At 43.9% G+C, this 19,405-nt stretch overlaps 1 protein-coding gene across 1 annotated transcript; it reads right to left on the reverse strand.

Annotated features, from left to right (window-relative positions):
* Positions 1-2,117: 2,117 nt before the first annotated feature.
* On the reverse strand, positions 2,118-18,040 carry LOC308046218 (cytochrome P450 3A21-like; the record flags this gene model as incomplete). Its single annotated transcript, XM_080353946.1, has 14 exons — positions 2,118-2,216; positions 2,418-2,580; positions 3,420-3,646; positions 4,084-4,244; positions 4,603-4,687; positions 5,341-5,468; positions 6,498-6,646; positions 7,205-7,293; positions 7,578-7,691; positions 8,311-8,410; positions 9,513-9,565; positions 9,992-10,085; positions 12,759-12,880; positions 18,023-18,040. 14 exons carry the CDS (start codon positions 18,038-18,040, stop codon positions 2,118-2,120), a joined length of 1,602 nt encoding a protein of 533 aa, XP_080210072.1.
* Positions 18,041-19,405: the final 1,365 nt, after the last annotated feature.

Consider the following 19,405-nt stretch of genomic DNA (forward strand, 5'->3'; position numbering starts at 1 on the left):
TTATGGGCTGTTATGACAGTCCTGGCAGGTCATAATTGGCTGAAGCCGGAGAATTAGTCACATTTTTCACATTCAGAAGAATGATCTGTACAGTTACACTAATGACTTCATTCCTGGAGATGCCATGTGCTGGGTAGGGATTGTCTATCCAGGGGTACAGCTCGATTAACCCTTTTTGGTTGTGATCACCATACAAAGGTGTTTGATTTTTTTTGTTCCTGATGCAACAAAATTACGTTGAAGCAGTTCTTTGGCATGTAAGTGACTTGTTGCTTTTGTGTGGGTTTCTCCTTTCTTTTATTTTCCTTGAATCTGGCTTTAATTTTGTCTAGCACTATATTTTCTAAAGGGAAAGTGTGTTTTTTAACTATTCTGACCATGCTGGAGCATCACAATCTCCCCCCAAGAGCTGCTGCAGCATTATAGCATTAATGCCCAGCTCTTGCACTGGAGGTTTTTAACCCCTGGTAAGAGATGAACAGCAGTTTAAACTGTGGAAGGGCCTTATTGGCAGCACTTCTAACTGTGCTTTGTTGTGTACATAGCAAAACCCAAACAATTTATCACAGATGATGATTCAGAAGGGAGCACTATAATTGTTTTATCTGCCTTTTGGGACAGCACAAGCTGCTAACTCTTGAATTAGAGCCTGGTGAACATTGCTGTATCTTCCTGAAAAATGGACAGCTTTAATTCGGGAATTTCCAGTGGTGAGGAATCCACTGCACTGTTGGTTGACCACTCCCAAACCCGTTAATTGCCATTGTTAAAGAATGGACCTGAATTCTTGAATAAATTCGTGCTGTGTTGAATTGTAGCATTTGGATCATTTTGCAGTTTTGTCTGCAATCATGTGGGCACAGGAGAAAATTATAGACCATGATCTGGAAACTGTTGGAGTGAAGGATGCCAGGAGAAAGTTAAGGGGTGACTTGATCCGGGTTTGCAGGTCTTGTGAAAGCCTTTCCCATTTTACAGCATCGTTCTTGGTTTGAAGGTGTCAGGACCAGCACAATATACTGGGGTTATCTGGTGTGAAATTCAGATCTAGGAGAACCTCTCACTTGCTTTTTGATATTCTGTTTATGTGGGTCAGGGATGGCATTAAGTCCTTTGGTCAAAGCATCGTGCTGATGGCAGGACCAGCCCGTAGGGCACAAGCTGTAGATGTGTCCAGAGCAGTTCAAGAGCAAAGCAGCTCATGCCAGGCTGACATCCCACCATGGGCAATGCAGACACCCCATCCCTGGCTCTGGGAGGATGCTACAAGCTCAGCTACAAGCCACATCCAGACAATTTCCCCAGGAGCAATGGTCCTCCTGCTGTCACCACCTCCCACGAGCTGCTCCTGCTACTCTCTGTCACTCCAGCACGGAAGAGGCTTCGCCAGTGCTGAACTGAACGCAACCTCTTAATCAAACTAAGAGATGGGAGTTATAGTGTTTGTAAAATACTGTACAAATGGGAGGGTTTGATCGCATTAAATGAAGGATCAGATTCATTAAATTAAGTGGAAAGCAATGTACACGGATAATTTCAAGGGTTGAGGCTGAATACGGTTTTTAAATAGGAAGTGATCAGCCGCTATACACAACACAGAGCAGCTCTCTAACATTTTTAATGACAGTATTTGTACACACTTTAGTTTAATTAACACATGGCACGAGAGAGGTTTGGTAACTAGGATATAGTCTCACACCAGTTGCTCAATTATAACACCTGAAATTTCAAGCATACACAAAAAAGAACGTCACCCATCCCTGCCCAGCAAGGTCTGGCTATTTGAATTTCCATCTCACGTCGTTGCTCTCGGATGTGACAGTAATTCCTTCTCTCCAGATGGAGAAGTCCCCTTAGAAGTGGATGATCGGCTTCTCATTTGGATTTATTTCTCGTTTTCTGCAATCAAAATTAAGTGGGCTGTATATTGTCACTGCCTAGTGATTCACATTACATTTCTGACAGCTATGTTTATTAGTAAATATGTAGTAATTGCTTCCAGGATTAACTAGAGCAGATCATCTGTGTATGTGGGAGAGATTTCCCATGATGCGCGATCTCTTCGTTAGCACAGCACTCGTTAGACACCAGAGAACTGTTGCAGCCGCAGTTGGGTTTTACGCCTCTGCACGCCCAGTATTGGTCCGGGGGACAATCTTCAGAACAATTGGCTTTTCTGGTTTTAATAGTCCCCTTGAATTCAGCTTGAGAGGGATCTGCAACAATAAGAGGAAAATCTACTTATTTAATTTGTCCATCTCTAAGTATAGTTTAAAGGAAAGAAATTTGGCCACAGTTTGGACACAACTTGATCTGCAGTGCCCGAAGGCGCAAAGTAGCTGGTATTGGCGCCCACCATGAGAAAACTGGCACCTGGGTCTTCATGTATGAATTTCAAAACATAACGAGCTCCTCACCTGAGTTTCTTTGCAGGTCTGGAAGGTGAAATGTTGCAATAGGGCAACGATGCCAACTTTCAGAGTCAGGAGAGCGAACCGCATCCCAAGGCAGTTCCTGGGACCAGCTCCGAAGGGCAGGTATGCATACGGGTCTATGGTGTCTTTGTTTTCCTTACTGAACCTGGATAATGACATGGTTGGGGAATAGAAATTAAGGCAGCCCAAACTCAGAAGGCTACATATTTGTATTACCTATCCAGAGATCTATTGCTGGTGCCCTGCAGAGATCTGTTTGTTCTTTTGCTAAGGTATCTCTGCACACCCCAGCAATTGGGTGCTGTGTCAGGGCCCTTGTCTAGGATGGGGTGGGACCCCACTTCAGCATTTGAGTTTAATTCTGTCCATCCAGCACAGAAGTCAGGAGCAATGGGAGAATCTACGTGCTCTCCCGACATTACTCGTATTTTTCTATCTGTTGCATTTAGTGAGAGGAAAAGCAGGAGTTGTCTTGGTTAGGAGCAGCCTATGGCTTCAGTCTTGCTGGGAATGAGCGGTAGATGCCAATTTTTAAAATAACCAACTAGGGAGAGGTTGTCTCTTCCTTGAAAACAAAGAGGGAAGGCAACTCTGGAAGGATCAACCCTACTATATTTTGTAGCAAAGCCTGTGTGAAGAAAACAGGTTCAGCGATTAAGATTATACAGAAAGGTGGCTAGCAGTTACAAAAAAACCTCACCACCTACCGACTCTTGTAAGCAAGCCTCAGAACTGTGTTCAAGACGTTGGGAGGTATCAATGTTATTCTCCCACTAGAATTATGTTATTTGAAACCCCATTTTAAGTTCAAAGCTCATTTTTTTCCTAAAATGACGTTCTCATGAGTCTCCAGTTTCTCACTGGTATTGTTTGAAAAAAAGATAGGAAGAATACCTTTAGGAAGCTAATCAGAGATTAATACTTAATTACTATGTGAGGGAAAAGAAGCATGATGATTCTTCCCTTTCATTATGCTGTTTGTACCTTTCTGGTCTGAACTCCTCTGGTTCTGCAAAGTACTCGGGGTCAAGGTGCAGCACAGAGGCTGGAATCATAACAACGGTTCCTTTGGGAATGGTCACCCCATTCATTTCTACGTCTTTCTTGCAGGTTCTCTCAATCCGTCCTCCAAGGGGAAAGAGCCGAAGGGTTTCATTCACTGCCATGTCAAGATAATCCATTTGCATCAACGCTTCATATGTGAGAGGAGCCTGTAGGACAAGAGAAAGGTGACCAGGTATGTTGGCATGAGGACCGGATTGTCCCAAAATGACTGCTGAGGCCAGAGCGTCCCCAGCCCCTGCTGCCCCAACTATGACTCAGACTTGCCCAAGAATGAAAATGCAAGGTAGAAATTGAATCATTGGTTTCATTTTCCATCCCTGAGTGATGGAAATGCCTGGAAATCCACATCTACTTGTGCATGGGTGCAGAGTGTGGCAAATAGGTTTGTGCAGTGGAGTGGCCCGGAAGGTTTCAACTGCCAAAATCACTACAGGGCTGAGTTGTTTCTGAGTGCGTGTGTCTTGGAGATGTTGGAACATCACAGGATGAGGGTGTTTAGGAGCTAAAGATTTCTCATTGTCTTGACTGAACAAGGAGGACAACAAGGTCAGAAGGTCTTCACCATCACTCAAAGTCCCCTTACCTTGTTGGGTAGAACAGTGTCGATTTCCTCCAGCAGTTTTTGCTGCACATCAGGATGCACAGCAAGTTCATATGCCAGGTAAGAGAGTGTGTTGCTGGTGGGCTCGTAGCCAGCAAAAATAAAGATGATTGCTTGTGCCAGGACCTCTGTGTCAGTCAGGGCTGTGAGGAGAGAGGACAAGGGGACATGAGCAAAACTGGTGTTGGCTGATGGTCTCCAGCAAGGAACTGGTTGGTAGCCATGAGTGGGATTGAGGCAGGTTTGTTGTGGTTATTCTCTGATAACACATTCATAGCCACTCTACCTGTCTGGGAAAAGTCATTTGATAGAGGAGGCAGATGATTTCCTGGGTGTAAATGACTGCAGCAGTTCTACACCCTGGCGAAGGACCTGGGGGATTCCCCTTGGTCCTGGTGCTGGAGTGGTGACCCCATTGAGCCTTTCTCTGGGAAAGATCTCCCCATCTTCCCCTCACTTTCAAAGCCCTTCTTCCTGTAGTGAATATTTGGATGTTGTTACCTTTATTTGACTGATTTTCTTTGTTGCTGGAGTGACTGGTTGAGTTCTGGGATTCGATCATCAGCTGCAGAAAATCTAATCTGCCCTGAGATGAAAAGCAGGAAAGTTTATTTGGTGATAGGTCGCGCAAGGGGGAGCTCAGATAAACAAATTTCATAGCCTGAGCACAATTTTTAAACTGAAAGAGTCCCCAAAATACACATGACATTCTTGTTGTAAAATATGACGCTTTCATATTATTTTGGAAACTTCTCTATCTTTGTCCTGAAGCCATTGGGTGTGAGAGCAGTGTCTTGAATGAATTTCAGGAAAGGGATCTGAACTCTAAAAGGGAGAATTTTGCCATGAAGTAGCTTCAATTTTTGAAAAGTGAGCGGGGAAGGCACAACCATGAAAGGTGATATTGCTGCCCTTGTGCTGCTTACTGAGCTCTTATCCTCTGCCAAATCTTCTTCAGAGAGTCTCTTTGACTTACTACAAGTTTTGCAAACCCAAGCTTAATGCAGTTCTGCCGAGCCTTCATCTGGATTCAGATTCAGATCATGGATGTACAAAGGCCACTTGCTAGGACCCGTCAGGTGAGACTTTTCTGACACTATTGAAACCAAGTGTTTACGCTTAAGTAGATTCAGGGGTTTGTGTCTTTGTGCCTTGGTTTGACCTTTGATACCACCACCTTAACTGTTTCATTTAAGTGTATTTTCTGCCATAATAGCTAGCAGATACATGCTTGCTTACCTTGTGAGCATGCTTTTCACGATCCTTCTTAATTTTGGAGATGGATCTTGCAAAGAAATCTACACTATCTTTGGGGAAGATGCTTACATTCATCTTGTTCAAAATGGGAATGAGGAATGGAAATGCAACTGAAAAACAAATTGAGAATAAAATCGCACACTGTAAACAAACTCTACCTCATATAAGATAGCTATGGATGTTACTGAGGAAGTAATTATGCTACTGAGAAATTATTTCTTCTCTTGATTTCTTTATCTTAGCAAAGCTTGAGCTTTGCATTTTTTACTCTATTTCTTATGATAGTTTGTCTTGACACAACTCTCTCCCAGGTTCCTCTGGGCATAATTGAGCTGGGTATAATCTTTGCTTTGAGATAATCAAAGCAGATGCCACCCTCTTTTTGAAGACACTGCTTTCTGGGACAGGTTACTTCTGTGTATTGTGCAGCACTATGACAGCAATGGGGCTCAGAAGAGAAATATTACAACTTCTGAATTCTTTTTTTCCGGTCGGAACCATTCGCTGCCATGTTGTGCTCTTGCAAATGTTTTCAAGTCTCTTTCAGAACATTTCCTTCATCATAGAGAAAGGACCTTGAGCTTGTATATAGATTCCTAAAACCTACTGGACCAGAACCTCCTCTGTGCAAAGATCACATCTTTCCCCATGTTTTAGCAAGGTATCTAATCTTGATTTAAGGTTGCAAGTGATTTAGAGTCCATCTCCATCATCATCACTGTAAGCTATTGTACTGCTAGGAAATGGCATGTAATTACAGTCCTACTAAGCATTCTCTTCCAGAAAATGCATTTTGGATAGCATCACTCTCCTCAAGCCTCACAGCTGAACTTGCTTTTCAACCTCAAATCATTTTCCAGCATTTATTTGGATATTGGCCGGGATGTTCATGTGGTTCTTGCATTGTGAATGCCAAAAGTGGAAGAAGTTTTACCCACCTCATTTGAAGAGTTTTAGCATGAAGCTGACTATGAGGAAATGATGAGACAAGACCTATTAGGACTTCCATTCTAGCTAGTGAAGTTATTTAAGCAATACTGTTAATGTACAGGATGCACCAGTCTGATATACTTGCTGAAGTCACCCTTCAGTTGTACCCTGACACCTGAATGAAATGTTCAACAAAAAATGTCATTTACATGTAAAGATGAAGAGTGGATTAAAGAAGTCAAACTTCACAAAATTCTGCATCTCTCTGACAAAGGGGTCATTGAGGTTGTTCACAGAGTCAATGTTCACACCGAACGAAGTGCTGGTGACGACATCCATGCTGTAGGCTCCAAAGATGCTGAGAAAAGATGGAAAAGTGAGACTGTGGTGAAATATTTGGACCAAGTGAATATATTTTTTTCTTAATACCTATGTGACATTCAAATATAAATTCTCATAAGACCTCCTGCCCTGATTTTGAAAAGGAAATTGGATATACAGTAACTGAAAAGCACTTATAGTGAAAGGGAGAGATTTTTTTAGAGAGCTTTGGTTTCAAACCTGCATGGGTTTTGAAATCGGACAGCTTTTCTGAGATTTTAAAACAGCATGTAGCTACATGAGCAGGTTAGTGCAAGGACAGCATGAAGCTCTCCAGCATTTTAGTTTCTTGGGAAGAGGTGGTAACGCATCCTGCTTCAAACACACTGCAAAAATAGCCTTGCTCAACCCAGCACAGCCTCCCCCCAACTCCACCCAGCAATGGGGCAAGCGATGGATGAGCCGGGCTCTCACTATCCCTCGTTTCAGAGGTCTGGTTTACTCGGTGAGCGATCTGCATTGCCGGTAATGAATGAACCGCAGCACTTGCTAACAAGGTTTGCTGCTTAGCCTGCTCCTCCTACCAGCTACTTACTCCTTTACAGCTAGAGTGTTGTCCTTTTTCACTCGCTTATGAACATTTTTCACCAAAGATTCTCCATAGTGCTTTATTACAGGGAACATCTGTAACAAACCAGAGATGCTCACTTAAGTATAGTACATTATACTTCTTTAAGACAGACTTACAAAGACTGTAGGGAGTTTCATGAATAGTTACAAGTAAGATCTTTCTGCTAAGATTTTATTTTAAGCCTTTTTAAATAAACTTTAAGTTAGGCATAAATTAAACAGGCCAGCTCAGTTGCCAGGCTCTGACTAAAGAAATCAGACCCCTGTGACCATCTCAGCCTGGAAATACTGTCTAATGACTTTCTAATTCAGTTTGTACCTGCTCCTCTGAGTTTTACCTCCTTTAGTTTCCCACTGGTGAAGGTTGGCGAGAGCACAGTACGAAGCCTCTTCCACTGTTCATCTTCAGCTATTGAGACAGCGTTGTTCAGCAACCCTGCTAGATCTAGAGACTGAAGGGGAAAAAGACAAGGTGTTAACCCTGGGAAAGACAGTGTTTTCCTTGCAAGGGTGGGAATGCAGCGTGCAAGCCCCTGCCCAGACTATTTCAGGGTCATTACCGCTGGTAGAAGGCTATGACCTTAGACTCTCTCAGGACACATGTACATAAATAACCCCCTTTCCTGCAGTAAAAATCAACTGTGAAATGCTGCTTCCATATCCATAACAAGTAACCCAACAAGTCCCACACCCATGTGTACGTGTGCACCCACACCCAACGGTGTCACCCAGCCTCTGCACCCAAGCTGGAAGCTGCAGGGTGGCACATGGGCCAGCTGGACCCTTACAGATTCCTATGTGCTCACATAGATTCTTAAATTTATCCCTAGATATGTATATGTAGGTGTGAGAGCAGAATTTGTCTGATATGCAGGCAAATATCTTCTGCTGTCAGGCCGGGTACGCAGTCCCCAGGCTGTAAGGCAGGGGAGCAGTGACATACAGTGGCCATTTACAGAAGTCTCTGTAGTGTAGTCACTCATCCCCAGTGGGAAACACTGCTACATGCTTGTGTCCTCCTGTACTTTGTTTTTTGGACTCTGTGGTACATCATGATGCTTCTGCTCTTACCCTCCGGTTGGTAAAGGTGGAGTAACACTCTTTAACCAGCACACTTTTAATGATCTGGGTGTCTGTGACAGCCAACACGGGTTGCCTGCCATCGTAAATCCTGGTGGGAGGGAGAAAAGGACACAAATAAACAACCCCAGGTAGCTGAAATGCAAGGCTTGGCTGATGCCCAAGAAACAAAATACATTAAACCAATGCTCCTCCATCACCAGCCTGGCTGTTCTGCAGATGCCTAAGTACAGAAATGTAGAAATTAAAGATAGAAAAGTACTCTCAGGCCTTCCTCCGTCTGGTTTTGTAAATGATAAAGGGGGCTAAACACCTTCTAAATTCACTGGGAAATGAACAGGGCTCAGTCCCTCATAGGACCAGATATTAAATGAAGCAAGTGTCTTCACTTTCTCCCCTGACTTTCCGTGTTTTTCCAGGCACTTAAACACATTACAGTATTAGAAGGAAACTTGTTTGACCCCCTTCATGCTCTTGAGTTGTGTGTCTGGAGACTTGGGCTGACAGCACTGAAATATCCTTGGAGATGAAACTTGATCCCTGTTTTTGTCTTTTTAAGCTGCCAGTTCTGAACACTTTCCTGGAACAGATGTAGATGAAGCAGATTTGCATGCTTTCCCCATTTGTGTAAAGAGATCTTTTCCAGACTCCGTTTTTTGAAGTTGCTATAGGGACTAATGGATACGTTATAGAGGATATGCACAAGTTTGTAGCCCAAGTTATAACAGCAGCAATAAAAGCCACGGGAGATGTCCAGAGCAGAGCAGCGATAGCTGCACTGGCTCAACCAGCAGCACGAGGAAGTCGCAGGCTTTGGATCTGCCCCTTCGCTTGGTGTTGGGAGTCACGTTCCTCTGCTGTTGGTAAACCAGAAGAACTCGAACTCCCAGTTCCAGGTTCTTTCTTAAGTAAACAGTAGCTTTGCTGCTGATTTTGTTAGGAGTGGTTGAGGACCTTTTGTTCTCAGCTTTAAAATGGCTAAATGGCTTTCATAGCATAGGTCAGAGCGATTTCCATATAGCACAACAGCTGCACAGCCCTGCAATCATCAGGCTTTAACACAAGCCCCCTATCGTTATTGTACTAATAGTGCTGGTACCGTCAGGGCTGCAGACCTTTCCTAATGACTTCTTTTCTCTCCTTTGTGTGGATTCTGTTTTTACCTGAAGAAGAGGTCAGTGATTCATACTTACCCCCAGATTCTCCCGTATTTCCGGTAGCACTCAGCATCAAAGTCCCATACACCCTGTGGAAAGCAATTTAAAAATGAACTCTGAGAGGATGCAGCGGAGGGGATGAAGTTGGAGATGGTGGCTTGGGAAGAGCAACTGTCAACTCATGTTTAGAGCTGCCTTCTGAGTTCTACTCTCCAAAAACATGATGAAGGACAGCATGAATGTATAATGTGTTGTGAAAGAGCTGTTTACCAGGACCCTGGCAAAGGGCAGTGGTAAAACAGCCACCCATAAGTGCTGGTTGGGTGATGCTGTAAAGGCAGAGCTCCAGTGACTGTGTCACTGAGCCCTTATTCTGCGCTGGCCTTTGCACAACCTGTGTGTTAGAGCAGAGCTTGGCATTTGGAGATAACTTATCGTCACCATGTATTTATTTAGCTGCAACTGTATGAGCAAAGGCTGATAATTCCGGAGCTAGGAAAGCTTCAGTCACTTACTTTGCGATATTCCAGGCTTGTCCCAACGAAAGGCAGAGGCCTTGGTCCAGGAATACCCAACTTCTTGAAAAAACTATATGGCCAGGTCCCATATCTGTGGGACAGAAAAGACGAGTGCTACATCACCATGTCATTGGGACTGTGAGCTCTCCTAAACCCAGACACTGCTGCAACGTCCCTTTGGCTCTAAGTAGTAGAGGATGTTGGTCTGGGAGTTCGAAAAACGTGATCCAAAAGAAAATTGCCCTGTAAAAAGTATTTAATAAACATGGCAAGGTTCAGTGCTGCCACACAGAGCTTCAGAGAGATCACCTGGACGTCAAAGAAGATGTCACCTAAAGGCATAGGTGCTCCGGTGGGTACAGGACATTAAAGCCTTTACTAGAAGTCAGAAGAGCTTGCTGCCAACCACAGGAGAGACAGCAAAGGGAGCTGGAAGGAGGAACACCAAGCTTACATGTTTTTACTGAAGAGAAATCAAAGCAGCGCCAGAAGTGATGTCCCAAATAGGGCTTTTGTCAAGCTGCACTTTAATTTCATGTATTGTGCTCCCTCCCCTTACCCTGGTGTTAGCTCAGTGGTGTGTCAGGAAGTCTTGTCTTGATGGCTTTCTCTTTAGATTTTATTGACAGCTTTGCAGATTTCTTTCCTCTGAAGCACCCTTTTTGGCAGCTCTAAAGTTATCACTTCTACCTCAGGGGCCTTCTGTTTCTCAACAAGGGCCTGGGCTGCAGCCCTTTGAAGCTCATCTTTGGCTGTGGTGAAAGAGCTCCTCAAAATATTTGGTTTTGGTTAGTAGCTGCAGCTTCCCAAGTGACCAGTTCATTGCAGAAGGGATGTAAAACTGCAAAGGTTTGGCAGAGGGATGTTATCAGAGATCCTCTTTGGGCTATGCAGCAGCAGCTTCTCAGCCAGTGTCTTGGGAATCCTGTCCTGAAAAGCCAGAGTCTAGGCTGAGACTTAGTGGGGAGTTCCCTTGCAATTAGTAAGATATTTCTAAATCTGGGGAACCTCAAATGAGACCAATTTCCCCCAGCACAGGTTCTGTCAGACCACAAAAGTGGATCTCGTTTTATAGTCCAAACACAGCAGGCAAAAAAAACCAGGGAAGTAGTTGTTTACAGGTGCACAAAGGTTTCGCAGAACTCAGTTTGTCAATGTTTAACCTTTTCTGTCAAAAGATAATTCAGTACTAGGTATAAAATGTTTGTGGATTCTCATTTGTAATGTTTATGAGCAGCTGGGGCTGCAGGAGGACCAGGAGATGCCAGGCTGGGCTGGTTACAGAGCCCAGAAATGCTATAGGAAGGTAGGCTAGGCTTAATCCATTTGAATACAGGGCCAGAAAAGCAGAATCTGATGCTCTTACAACCAAAACATGACAGAGTTTTCTGCAGGCTGAACAGAGCCATTCAGCAGAAAGCCAGACAATAATCATTATGTATTCTCACCATGGATGTGAGCCAGAAATGCCTGATATTCCTTCATGTGTAAACTGGAGCAGCATTGCCCTAGATGGGCAAGAAGCATCTGAACAACCTACCTGTGCTAATAGGCAGAGAAATTTCTATTTCAGCTCAGATATCAGAGCACAAAGATCTGGGCTTAGTCTCTTTTGCCACAACAAAATTGCAAGTGGTTGCAGAAGGTGGGAATGTGGTAACCAGCAACTTTAGATGGCCACGGAGTTATTGAAGTACAGGTGCTTAGGTCAATAATGAGGATGGGGGTTGGGTTTTTTTTGGAAGTATCTGCCCCAAACAGGCTTTTGAGTAATCCAAATTAAAGGAAACAGTTAAAAACAAACAGCAACACACAGGCTAAAAGTTTGAGTTTACTGAACCGCGGTGCTTGGAGCACCACCAGAGCAGACAAATGGATTGTGCTCATGCACACCGCATTAATCATTAAGGTTTACGGCTAGCAACATGCTGTCTCTGCCTAAGGGCTTGTCAACGCTACAAAGTTTGTCAGTCCAGCCTTGTTGGATGGGGCTGCTGGTGGAGATGCTGCACGTCCCAGCAGAAGGGGCTTTTCAGCCAGCCCTGCTATGCTGCAGTGCCGAAGAGCGTCAGCAAAGCAGACAAAAGTGTTTTCTCACTAGCATGGCTCCTTGGAAGCAGTAGGATACACTTCTGCTTGATGGACTTTGTCTGAAAAGCCAGGATCAGAGAGCTGACCTTGCTCTGGGCTTCATTGCTTCCCCAAGCAAGGACGAGCTGTGGGGATGGGCATGGGATGCTGTCCCCTGGTCCAGATGCCTGTGCATGGAGCATCTCACCTGGGCACTACAGAAGGAGTCAGAATAAGAACTGATCCTAGGAATGCTCTTTTTCTGCTGTCTTTCTGCTGCTCTCCACCTTTGTGGGTCATGTAGCGGGGTCACTTACTGCCTGCTCCCCTCCATAGGGCACAGCCTTCCTTAGACTGTATTTTTGTGGATAATCACCTGGCAGATTGCGATCCTCACTGAAGCCAGCACCCTGCTAGTAACAAATGCTTGGCACCATTACTATTTGATTATTGCCTTGATGCTTAGCAGCAAGATCATAACAGTGCATGGCAACACTCCAAACCTTGGAGAAACATCATGTGTTTGTAAGGTCTTTAAACTTCTCAGCTACTTCCCAGAGCCTCATTAGAGGCTGGAAATCCAGAAATCACATCTACCTGTTTGCTCTTCAGCAGACTAGCTGCATGAAAATAAAGAATGGTAAGAACAAGAAAACAGCATAAGCAAAGGACCAATAAAGAATCTTTTACTCACATGAACAGGAGGGTTATGAAAATAAGTAAAATGGCCCATGTCTCTGTAGAGAAGAAGGGAAGGTCCATTTGGGTTCTTCTCTGGTTGGCTTTGAGTTCTGCCTTGATGTGTTTGTCCCAGGTCTGTGGGAAATAAGAGCGTTTTGAAATGTGCACTTTTTATGTGTGCAATCATATGATTTAGGGGCTGTCCTTCTGTCGTGAAAGGGGAGGAGTGGAAGGCAAAGGTAACAAAATATGCTAATCTGAAAAACGTGATTCATATGATAGATAAATGCTTGGCTGAACTGTCTAAGGTTCAAAACATGTAGTACATACATTGCCAGGCATTTTGGCGAGTTTCTCTGTTGTAATAGTAAGTAATAACTGGCTTTGTACTGAGTAATGCTCCTGGGCTCCTACACCAAAATAAATAAAACCAAGTTACAATGAAAAGGTAAATCCCAAAGCAAGTGTCAGAGTTGGTTTGCAAAAGGAAAAGAGAAGCGAAAAGGTTATTCGGATATTGTATGACAAGATCTCTTCTGGCAGCTGAATTAACTCTGGAAGAGTTTAAGATTTTCTTTGTGTGTGTGTTGTGAAGAGCAAGCGCTGCCTGTGGTGGGTCAGAAGCAGCTGCTAACAAAGGCAGGAATCTGTCCCCTATACAGACCTTATACAAGTCCACCTTGTTCGCTGGCTTGTGACCAGGTGTTTCATAAAAGAAATATCGTCATTCCACAACAGTAAGCAGTTAAAGTACCACCATTTCCAAAACACTAGCTCATGACTAATGAATAAAAAGAAACAGCGTCCACCCTTCCCCAGCAGCTGGCAAAAAGACAAAAGCAGGGGGAAAGCTCAGATTTGGTAATGGTTCTCCTATAAGGATAGTGCAGAAAAGGTATGGGCGTGCTAAGAGAAAAGTGTGATGGTGGAGAAAACGGGGCGTTTGGATGGTGTTTGTTAGTGGCCATAATGTTAAGGCAGGAGGCTTTATGGTTTGCACAGATGTGTGCTACAGTATATTTAGGGCTTTGTTCAGCATTTAAAAATGAGCGATTCCCTTCCTACCGACAGAGGTGCTGTTTTCAAAAGGAAGTTTATGGACTGCACTGGGTACAAATAACTGGATGTTACAAATCTATAGCACATCCAGTGCCTTGTGTCTTCAAGGATGTTGCTGTGATTGATGCTGTTTGACTGATAAGTGGACATAGTCCACATGGTGATACGAGCCATGTTCTGAGAGTCATCATTCAACTACCTCAGCAGCATTTGTATCTCCTTTCACCTTTGCCTGGCCTTTGCTCTGACCTTCAGAGACAACTCAGTTGTAGATTATTCTGTAATAAACACAATCTACTTTAGTTTGACATGAACAGGCATGTTCACGATGTAGTTATTATACAAGTCTGCATCCAGTCCTACCTTGCTTGATTCAGAGACGTTTAAAGAACATGGAATTAAATAGGTGCTTTCCCATTCAGGAAACTGTGGTTGTTTTTCCCCTTCGCGCATTTTGACGTAGCCTTGAATTCTGAGCTTACTGGGCACCAAATCTCACTGACTCACCATGTTGGGCAATACAAGTCAATAGAGTTTATTCAAAAAATAAGCTTGCTATAGGGAGTTTCCATCCTCAGTAAAAATAGGCCTCAATCCTTGTCCTTTTTTGGTCATTTCAAAGGGTAAAAATAGTCTCTTGAAAAACTTGTAAAAAAAAAAAAGGTGCAAAATCTGGTTGCTGGTTTTGCATTGAAGTCTTATGATCTCTGCCAAACGGACTGTGCCTGTTGATTTCAAACAAACAGAAGCCCACCATCCCTTTGAGAAAGAGGACAGATAAACATTCTGTGCCAGAGGAAAGTCAATGACACAGGAGCAAACGATTGATTTTTTTCAGGTCACAGAAGTCCAGCTCAGAATTGGGTTTGTGCCCTAGTGCACCCTGTATTAAAACCATAAACCTCCAGCTCTGGGCTGTGGTGTCCCCTAAAAACTACAAACCAACAGGAGGCCATGTTTGAGAAGCAGCTTGGGCACCTTCCGATTGGGAAGCCTGGGGAAGACTTCAGAAACATCAGCTGTTGGGCATCATTTTCAGCCAAGACTGGAGCCCACCTTACAGAAATAGTGAGAAGGAGGAGAACGGCATGACCAGTCTACACCTTCCCTTCCAAGCCAAGGTCTCTGGATGCAGCTGCACTGGCACATCACAGTTGTCCCTTCACCCTACTTAAGTCCTTTAGACACATCTTACTCCTGACCACCATGGGCTTTTAGGCCCACGCTCTGCTTCTCGTGGACGTTTTGAAGTGCACTGCATCCCATCACAGGTTTTGGTGAGCACATCACCCCCAGGGTCTGCTGGCAGAGACACACTGCTCAGGGACATGAGAAGGTACAATTACACCCATGGGAACAGCCTGCTGGTGACACAGCAAGTCTCATTCATGGGTGACAGCGTCACACACAATGTGCAGTGCATGGTGGGTATGCAACGCTCACCCTCATCATTTAGGCTGCTGCACCATATGGTAATTCCCACGTTGCCACTGTGCTTCCAGAACAGCCACAGGCTGAGAGGTTTAAAAAGCCAAAGTTTGCAGCAAATTCAGAAGAGACTTGAGCTGCTTTTCCATTTTTAATGCCCTTAAGTAGCTCAGATTAATGGATTAATGGCTTTCAGAAAAGCAAAATAACACAGTGTTGTTGTTTGCAGTGTAATGAAAGGAGTGCTCCTAATCTAGGTTGTGAACGAGGTGTGTCGAGCAGGGGGGATTTCTTGTATAATAATGCCTGAGGTCTAGGCAGTAAAATAGAAGAACGTGTATTTCTTCCACAAGCTGTGAAACCAAATGATGTAGGGTAAGAAAAACGCTGTGGAATAGCAATTATGACTGGCCACAGGTGTGGAGAAGAAAGAGCAGCTGAGAAGAGAAAGAGCTGTTGGGGAAAAAAGAGTCACAGTGGGCAATATTTGGTGTTTGTGATGGAAAGGACTGCGTGGGCATACGGAGGCCCAGGCTGGGTAAGCCTGAATCTTCAGGTCTAACACACCTTTGAGTATGATCATGAAAGAGATTCTCCTGAGACACTTTGGGATTTAGTGTTTTAGATTCCCAGGGTTGGACCCGTTGCAGTAGAGACTCCACAGTTCTACTTGGGATACAAATATTGCTGGGGAGTTGTATCATTATGGAATACTTTAAACTCTATGGACGTGGCTTGTAAAAAATGCTACCAGTCATGTAGAACTCAGATAATTTCTGTGGGGGAGATGGCAGATTTCTGCAGTGGAGAAACACTGACAAGCAGTGGAACTGGTTTAGCTTTGGTGTTGATAAGTAATTCAAAATATTCTAGAAGAACAGTTAGGAGCAAAATTACCTTGGGCTGAAATAAGTGCAGTCTTTTAGTTTAACGTAAGTATAAACAAAAATAAGCTTGTGACTAAGGGTCTCTTTTTCAAGAGGATGAATTGATGAAACAAACCAATGGAAGATCTCAGGGCCTTTAATGCAGACTGCGCCCAGCTTCCTTTTCAAGTCAACGGTGCTAATATTATCAGCCAGTTTTATGCCAAGAGATTTGCAGGAACAGATTTACAGTCAACTGGCTGAACAGCCACATTAAAAAGGATGCTCAGAATAAACCAACCAGATAGGAGGCGGAGGAAAAAAAAAAAACCACGACTTTGTAATTCAGGGTATGCTATTATATGTTCTGCTCATAAGATCTTCTGGGATGGCAGCTCATTCCTGTGCCCAATTTGGAGCAGCCCAGTGCTTGAACACACCAGCACACCGGGGTCCAATTAAGGGGGCATCCAGTGCGACGGTGGCAATTCTTGCCCCCTTGGAGACATGTCTCCCAAAACCTTTGTTTGTTTAGTCTAGCAAAATGATAGCTGGGCTGGAAGGTGGTTGCTGTAAGATAAATGCCAGGTAGAAGAGCTATTTAATCACATTATGATGTTGGCGCAGAGACAAATGGGTATAACCCAGCCACAAATAAATGCTGGGCTGGAAATGAGCACAATCCTGGCCTGGAAAGCTCAGGAGTCTTCCCATCATGGAGTTTAAGGGGGAAAAAAAGCTCAGATAATGTAAAATGGGGCTAGGCAAGACAGCTGCTTGTGGGAGAGGGGAGCAATACATTGCATTTCTTACCAGTGCTCTCCTGCCAGAGCTATGTGAGGAGTTCATTTTCTGCATAGGCAGAAGATGTGGGGAGGCAACTATTTGTTTTCCCTGATACACAGTGGTTCAGTTACCCACAGGAAAATGCTTCATAATGAAGGCTACTTTTTGTTGTCAGTGGTTAAAATATTGATACACTGCTGCTGGATAAAAAATCAATATATTTGGAGGGGTCTGTAATGATATTTATGTAGTTCAGTATCTAGATGACTGATGCCCTCCTGCACATAGATTTCCTTGGGATTTAAAAAGCTCACAAGAAACCTCAACAAAAAAGTAATTAATTCCCCTGGATGTTTTGTTCCATATACTGAGCTTTGGAACTACACAGAAACTAGGACATTTTTCAGAATTTTTTTTTTTCCAGTTAAAGTAATATCCCTGATACATACCAATCTTCCTCCATAATCTTTACAATATATCCTTATATTCCTTTTCATTCTAAGAAACCACAGCTACAAAAGCTGTGTGATATGTGGATAGCTAATCTGTGCGCTACATTCTTTTGCTCAATCAAATACAAACGTCTGTTTGAGGTTCTTTCTCTTTAACCTTACAAAATGAGTTAAGAAAAAATAAAGTATCCTGCTAGAATACCTCCACACGTGACTTCTTACCTATGATGCAATGAAAGACAAGGTTGCATCCCACAAGGGAGCAACAACAGTCCTGGACAAATGCAAACTAGGAGAGAGATATTTCCAATGCAAGGTGTAAGATCATGTTCTGTCCTGCTCATTGCAGGGAGGACTCACTGATGGGGCAGCTGTGTGCGAGTGCTGCTGTGTTGCACCATAATTTTGGCAAAGTCATTCCAAGAAGTGTCTGTGCACGTCATTGCCCGAGCAGACTTCTGCATCGGTATGTCCCAGCCCGGTGAAGTCAACGCACTTGACTCATTCAGGGCGATGAATCTTTTAAAGGGTGACAAATCAAACTGTTCATCCGGAGTGTAAGGATTTTGAGATGCAAAGAACCGCATCAAATTGTGCCTAATGCAGGAATAACGTCATGTCTTCAGTCATTGTCCCGGCCACCGCCCCAGCTTCCCACAGGGTGACCTGCTCTGATTTTATCTCACCAGGTTCAGCTCCGCCATGGTCGTAGTAACACAAGTTTGTAAGGATCACGAGACTCCAGCATTTGCAATAAAGTAAACCAGAATCCTTTCTCAATGTGCTTTTAGATCACAGATCACTTGCCTTTCCACCATCAAACCAGAGGAGTTTGCTTTCTCTACTGCTTGTCGGTGGACTGCAGGAGACAAAGTTGTGCAAAACTGGTCAGCGTCAGGGCTGTCATGTATGAAGGTTCATGGAAGGGGCTGTACATGATAACAAAGATATTTCTTTTTTAATGCATTTCACCTAAATATGAGCGTTTCCAAACTGCAGCTCCCTCACCCCCACTCCCTCTGCTCGGCTACCTGATCTGCTCCCAGCTACATGTAATGCTGGAGAAGGATTATCTCAAGGTTATCTTCATATCACATGTCAGCGTATCCTGTTATATACCCTTTTTTATTTGTTTTCTAAATAGCATTTCCTCAGGGTCTAAAGTTTCAGCTTTGAATCAGACCTTTTTATTGTTATAAGTAAATGAGATTATTTGAAGAACCAGTTGCTAAAATTATCTTACGTGAGCAAAATACATGGGCTGTCTGAGCTATACAGGATGTTGCCTAAATCACTCTGTGGTAAGTCCTTTTTAATATGTATATGCATTTGTGTTAAGACAGTTACACTGCCAAAAAAAGAAAAGTAGTGTCTGGAAGTGAGTCTGAGAGGTCAAATGAGTTTTAAGTACACAGCAGCATGGACCCAGGTCAAAGAGTCTCTGGAACTGGCTTATCTGAACTCAGGAGTTCATGCGAAGAGGTCGTTTGGGATGTCACAAGTTCTGATCTCAGGTCCACGTGTGAAAACACCTCTCACTGCCCAATTTGGCCATGCAGTTTACTTTGTTGAATATTTAACCAGGTACTAGTCTCTGTGTCAGTATTCAAACGTCTGAGCCTGGAAATCCATGACAGAAGTATGCGAGAGGATGGCTCCCACCAGAAAAACCCCCACCAGTCCCAGTAGGCATCTAGTTTCTCCAAACCAGGCAACTTTTATTTGAGCTTTCTATGCTTTTATGCAATTTTGTGCCTCTCTAGCTTCTGACCTATCCACCCCAGCTCCCCCTCCCTGCAGGAGGCAGCGTGGCTGTGTGCACAATGCTTGCCTTGGTCAATGAGGGCATCTCCAGCCCCGAAGCCTCGCATCTTTTGGGCACTTTGAGAAGCGGAGAGCTTATCTTTGCAGCATGGAAGCTTGTGCTGCCCCCGGCTCTGTAGGCTGTTCCTGCCGCCCTATTAATTTAGAGAGAAGTGTATTTTGGAAAATAGCTCGGCGTGCTCTCACCAGAGAGCTCAGGCTGCAGTTCCACGCTGGCTGCTACGGATGCCTGAGAGGTGAATTCA

The sequence above is a fragment of the Nesoenas mayeri genome, assembly GCF_963082525.1.
Source record: "Nesoenas mayeri genome assembly, chromosome: 15".
In the NCBI taxonomy this organism is placed as follows: Eukaryota; Metazoa; Chordata; class Aves; order Columbiformes; family Columbidae; genus Nesoenas; species Nesoenas mayeri.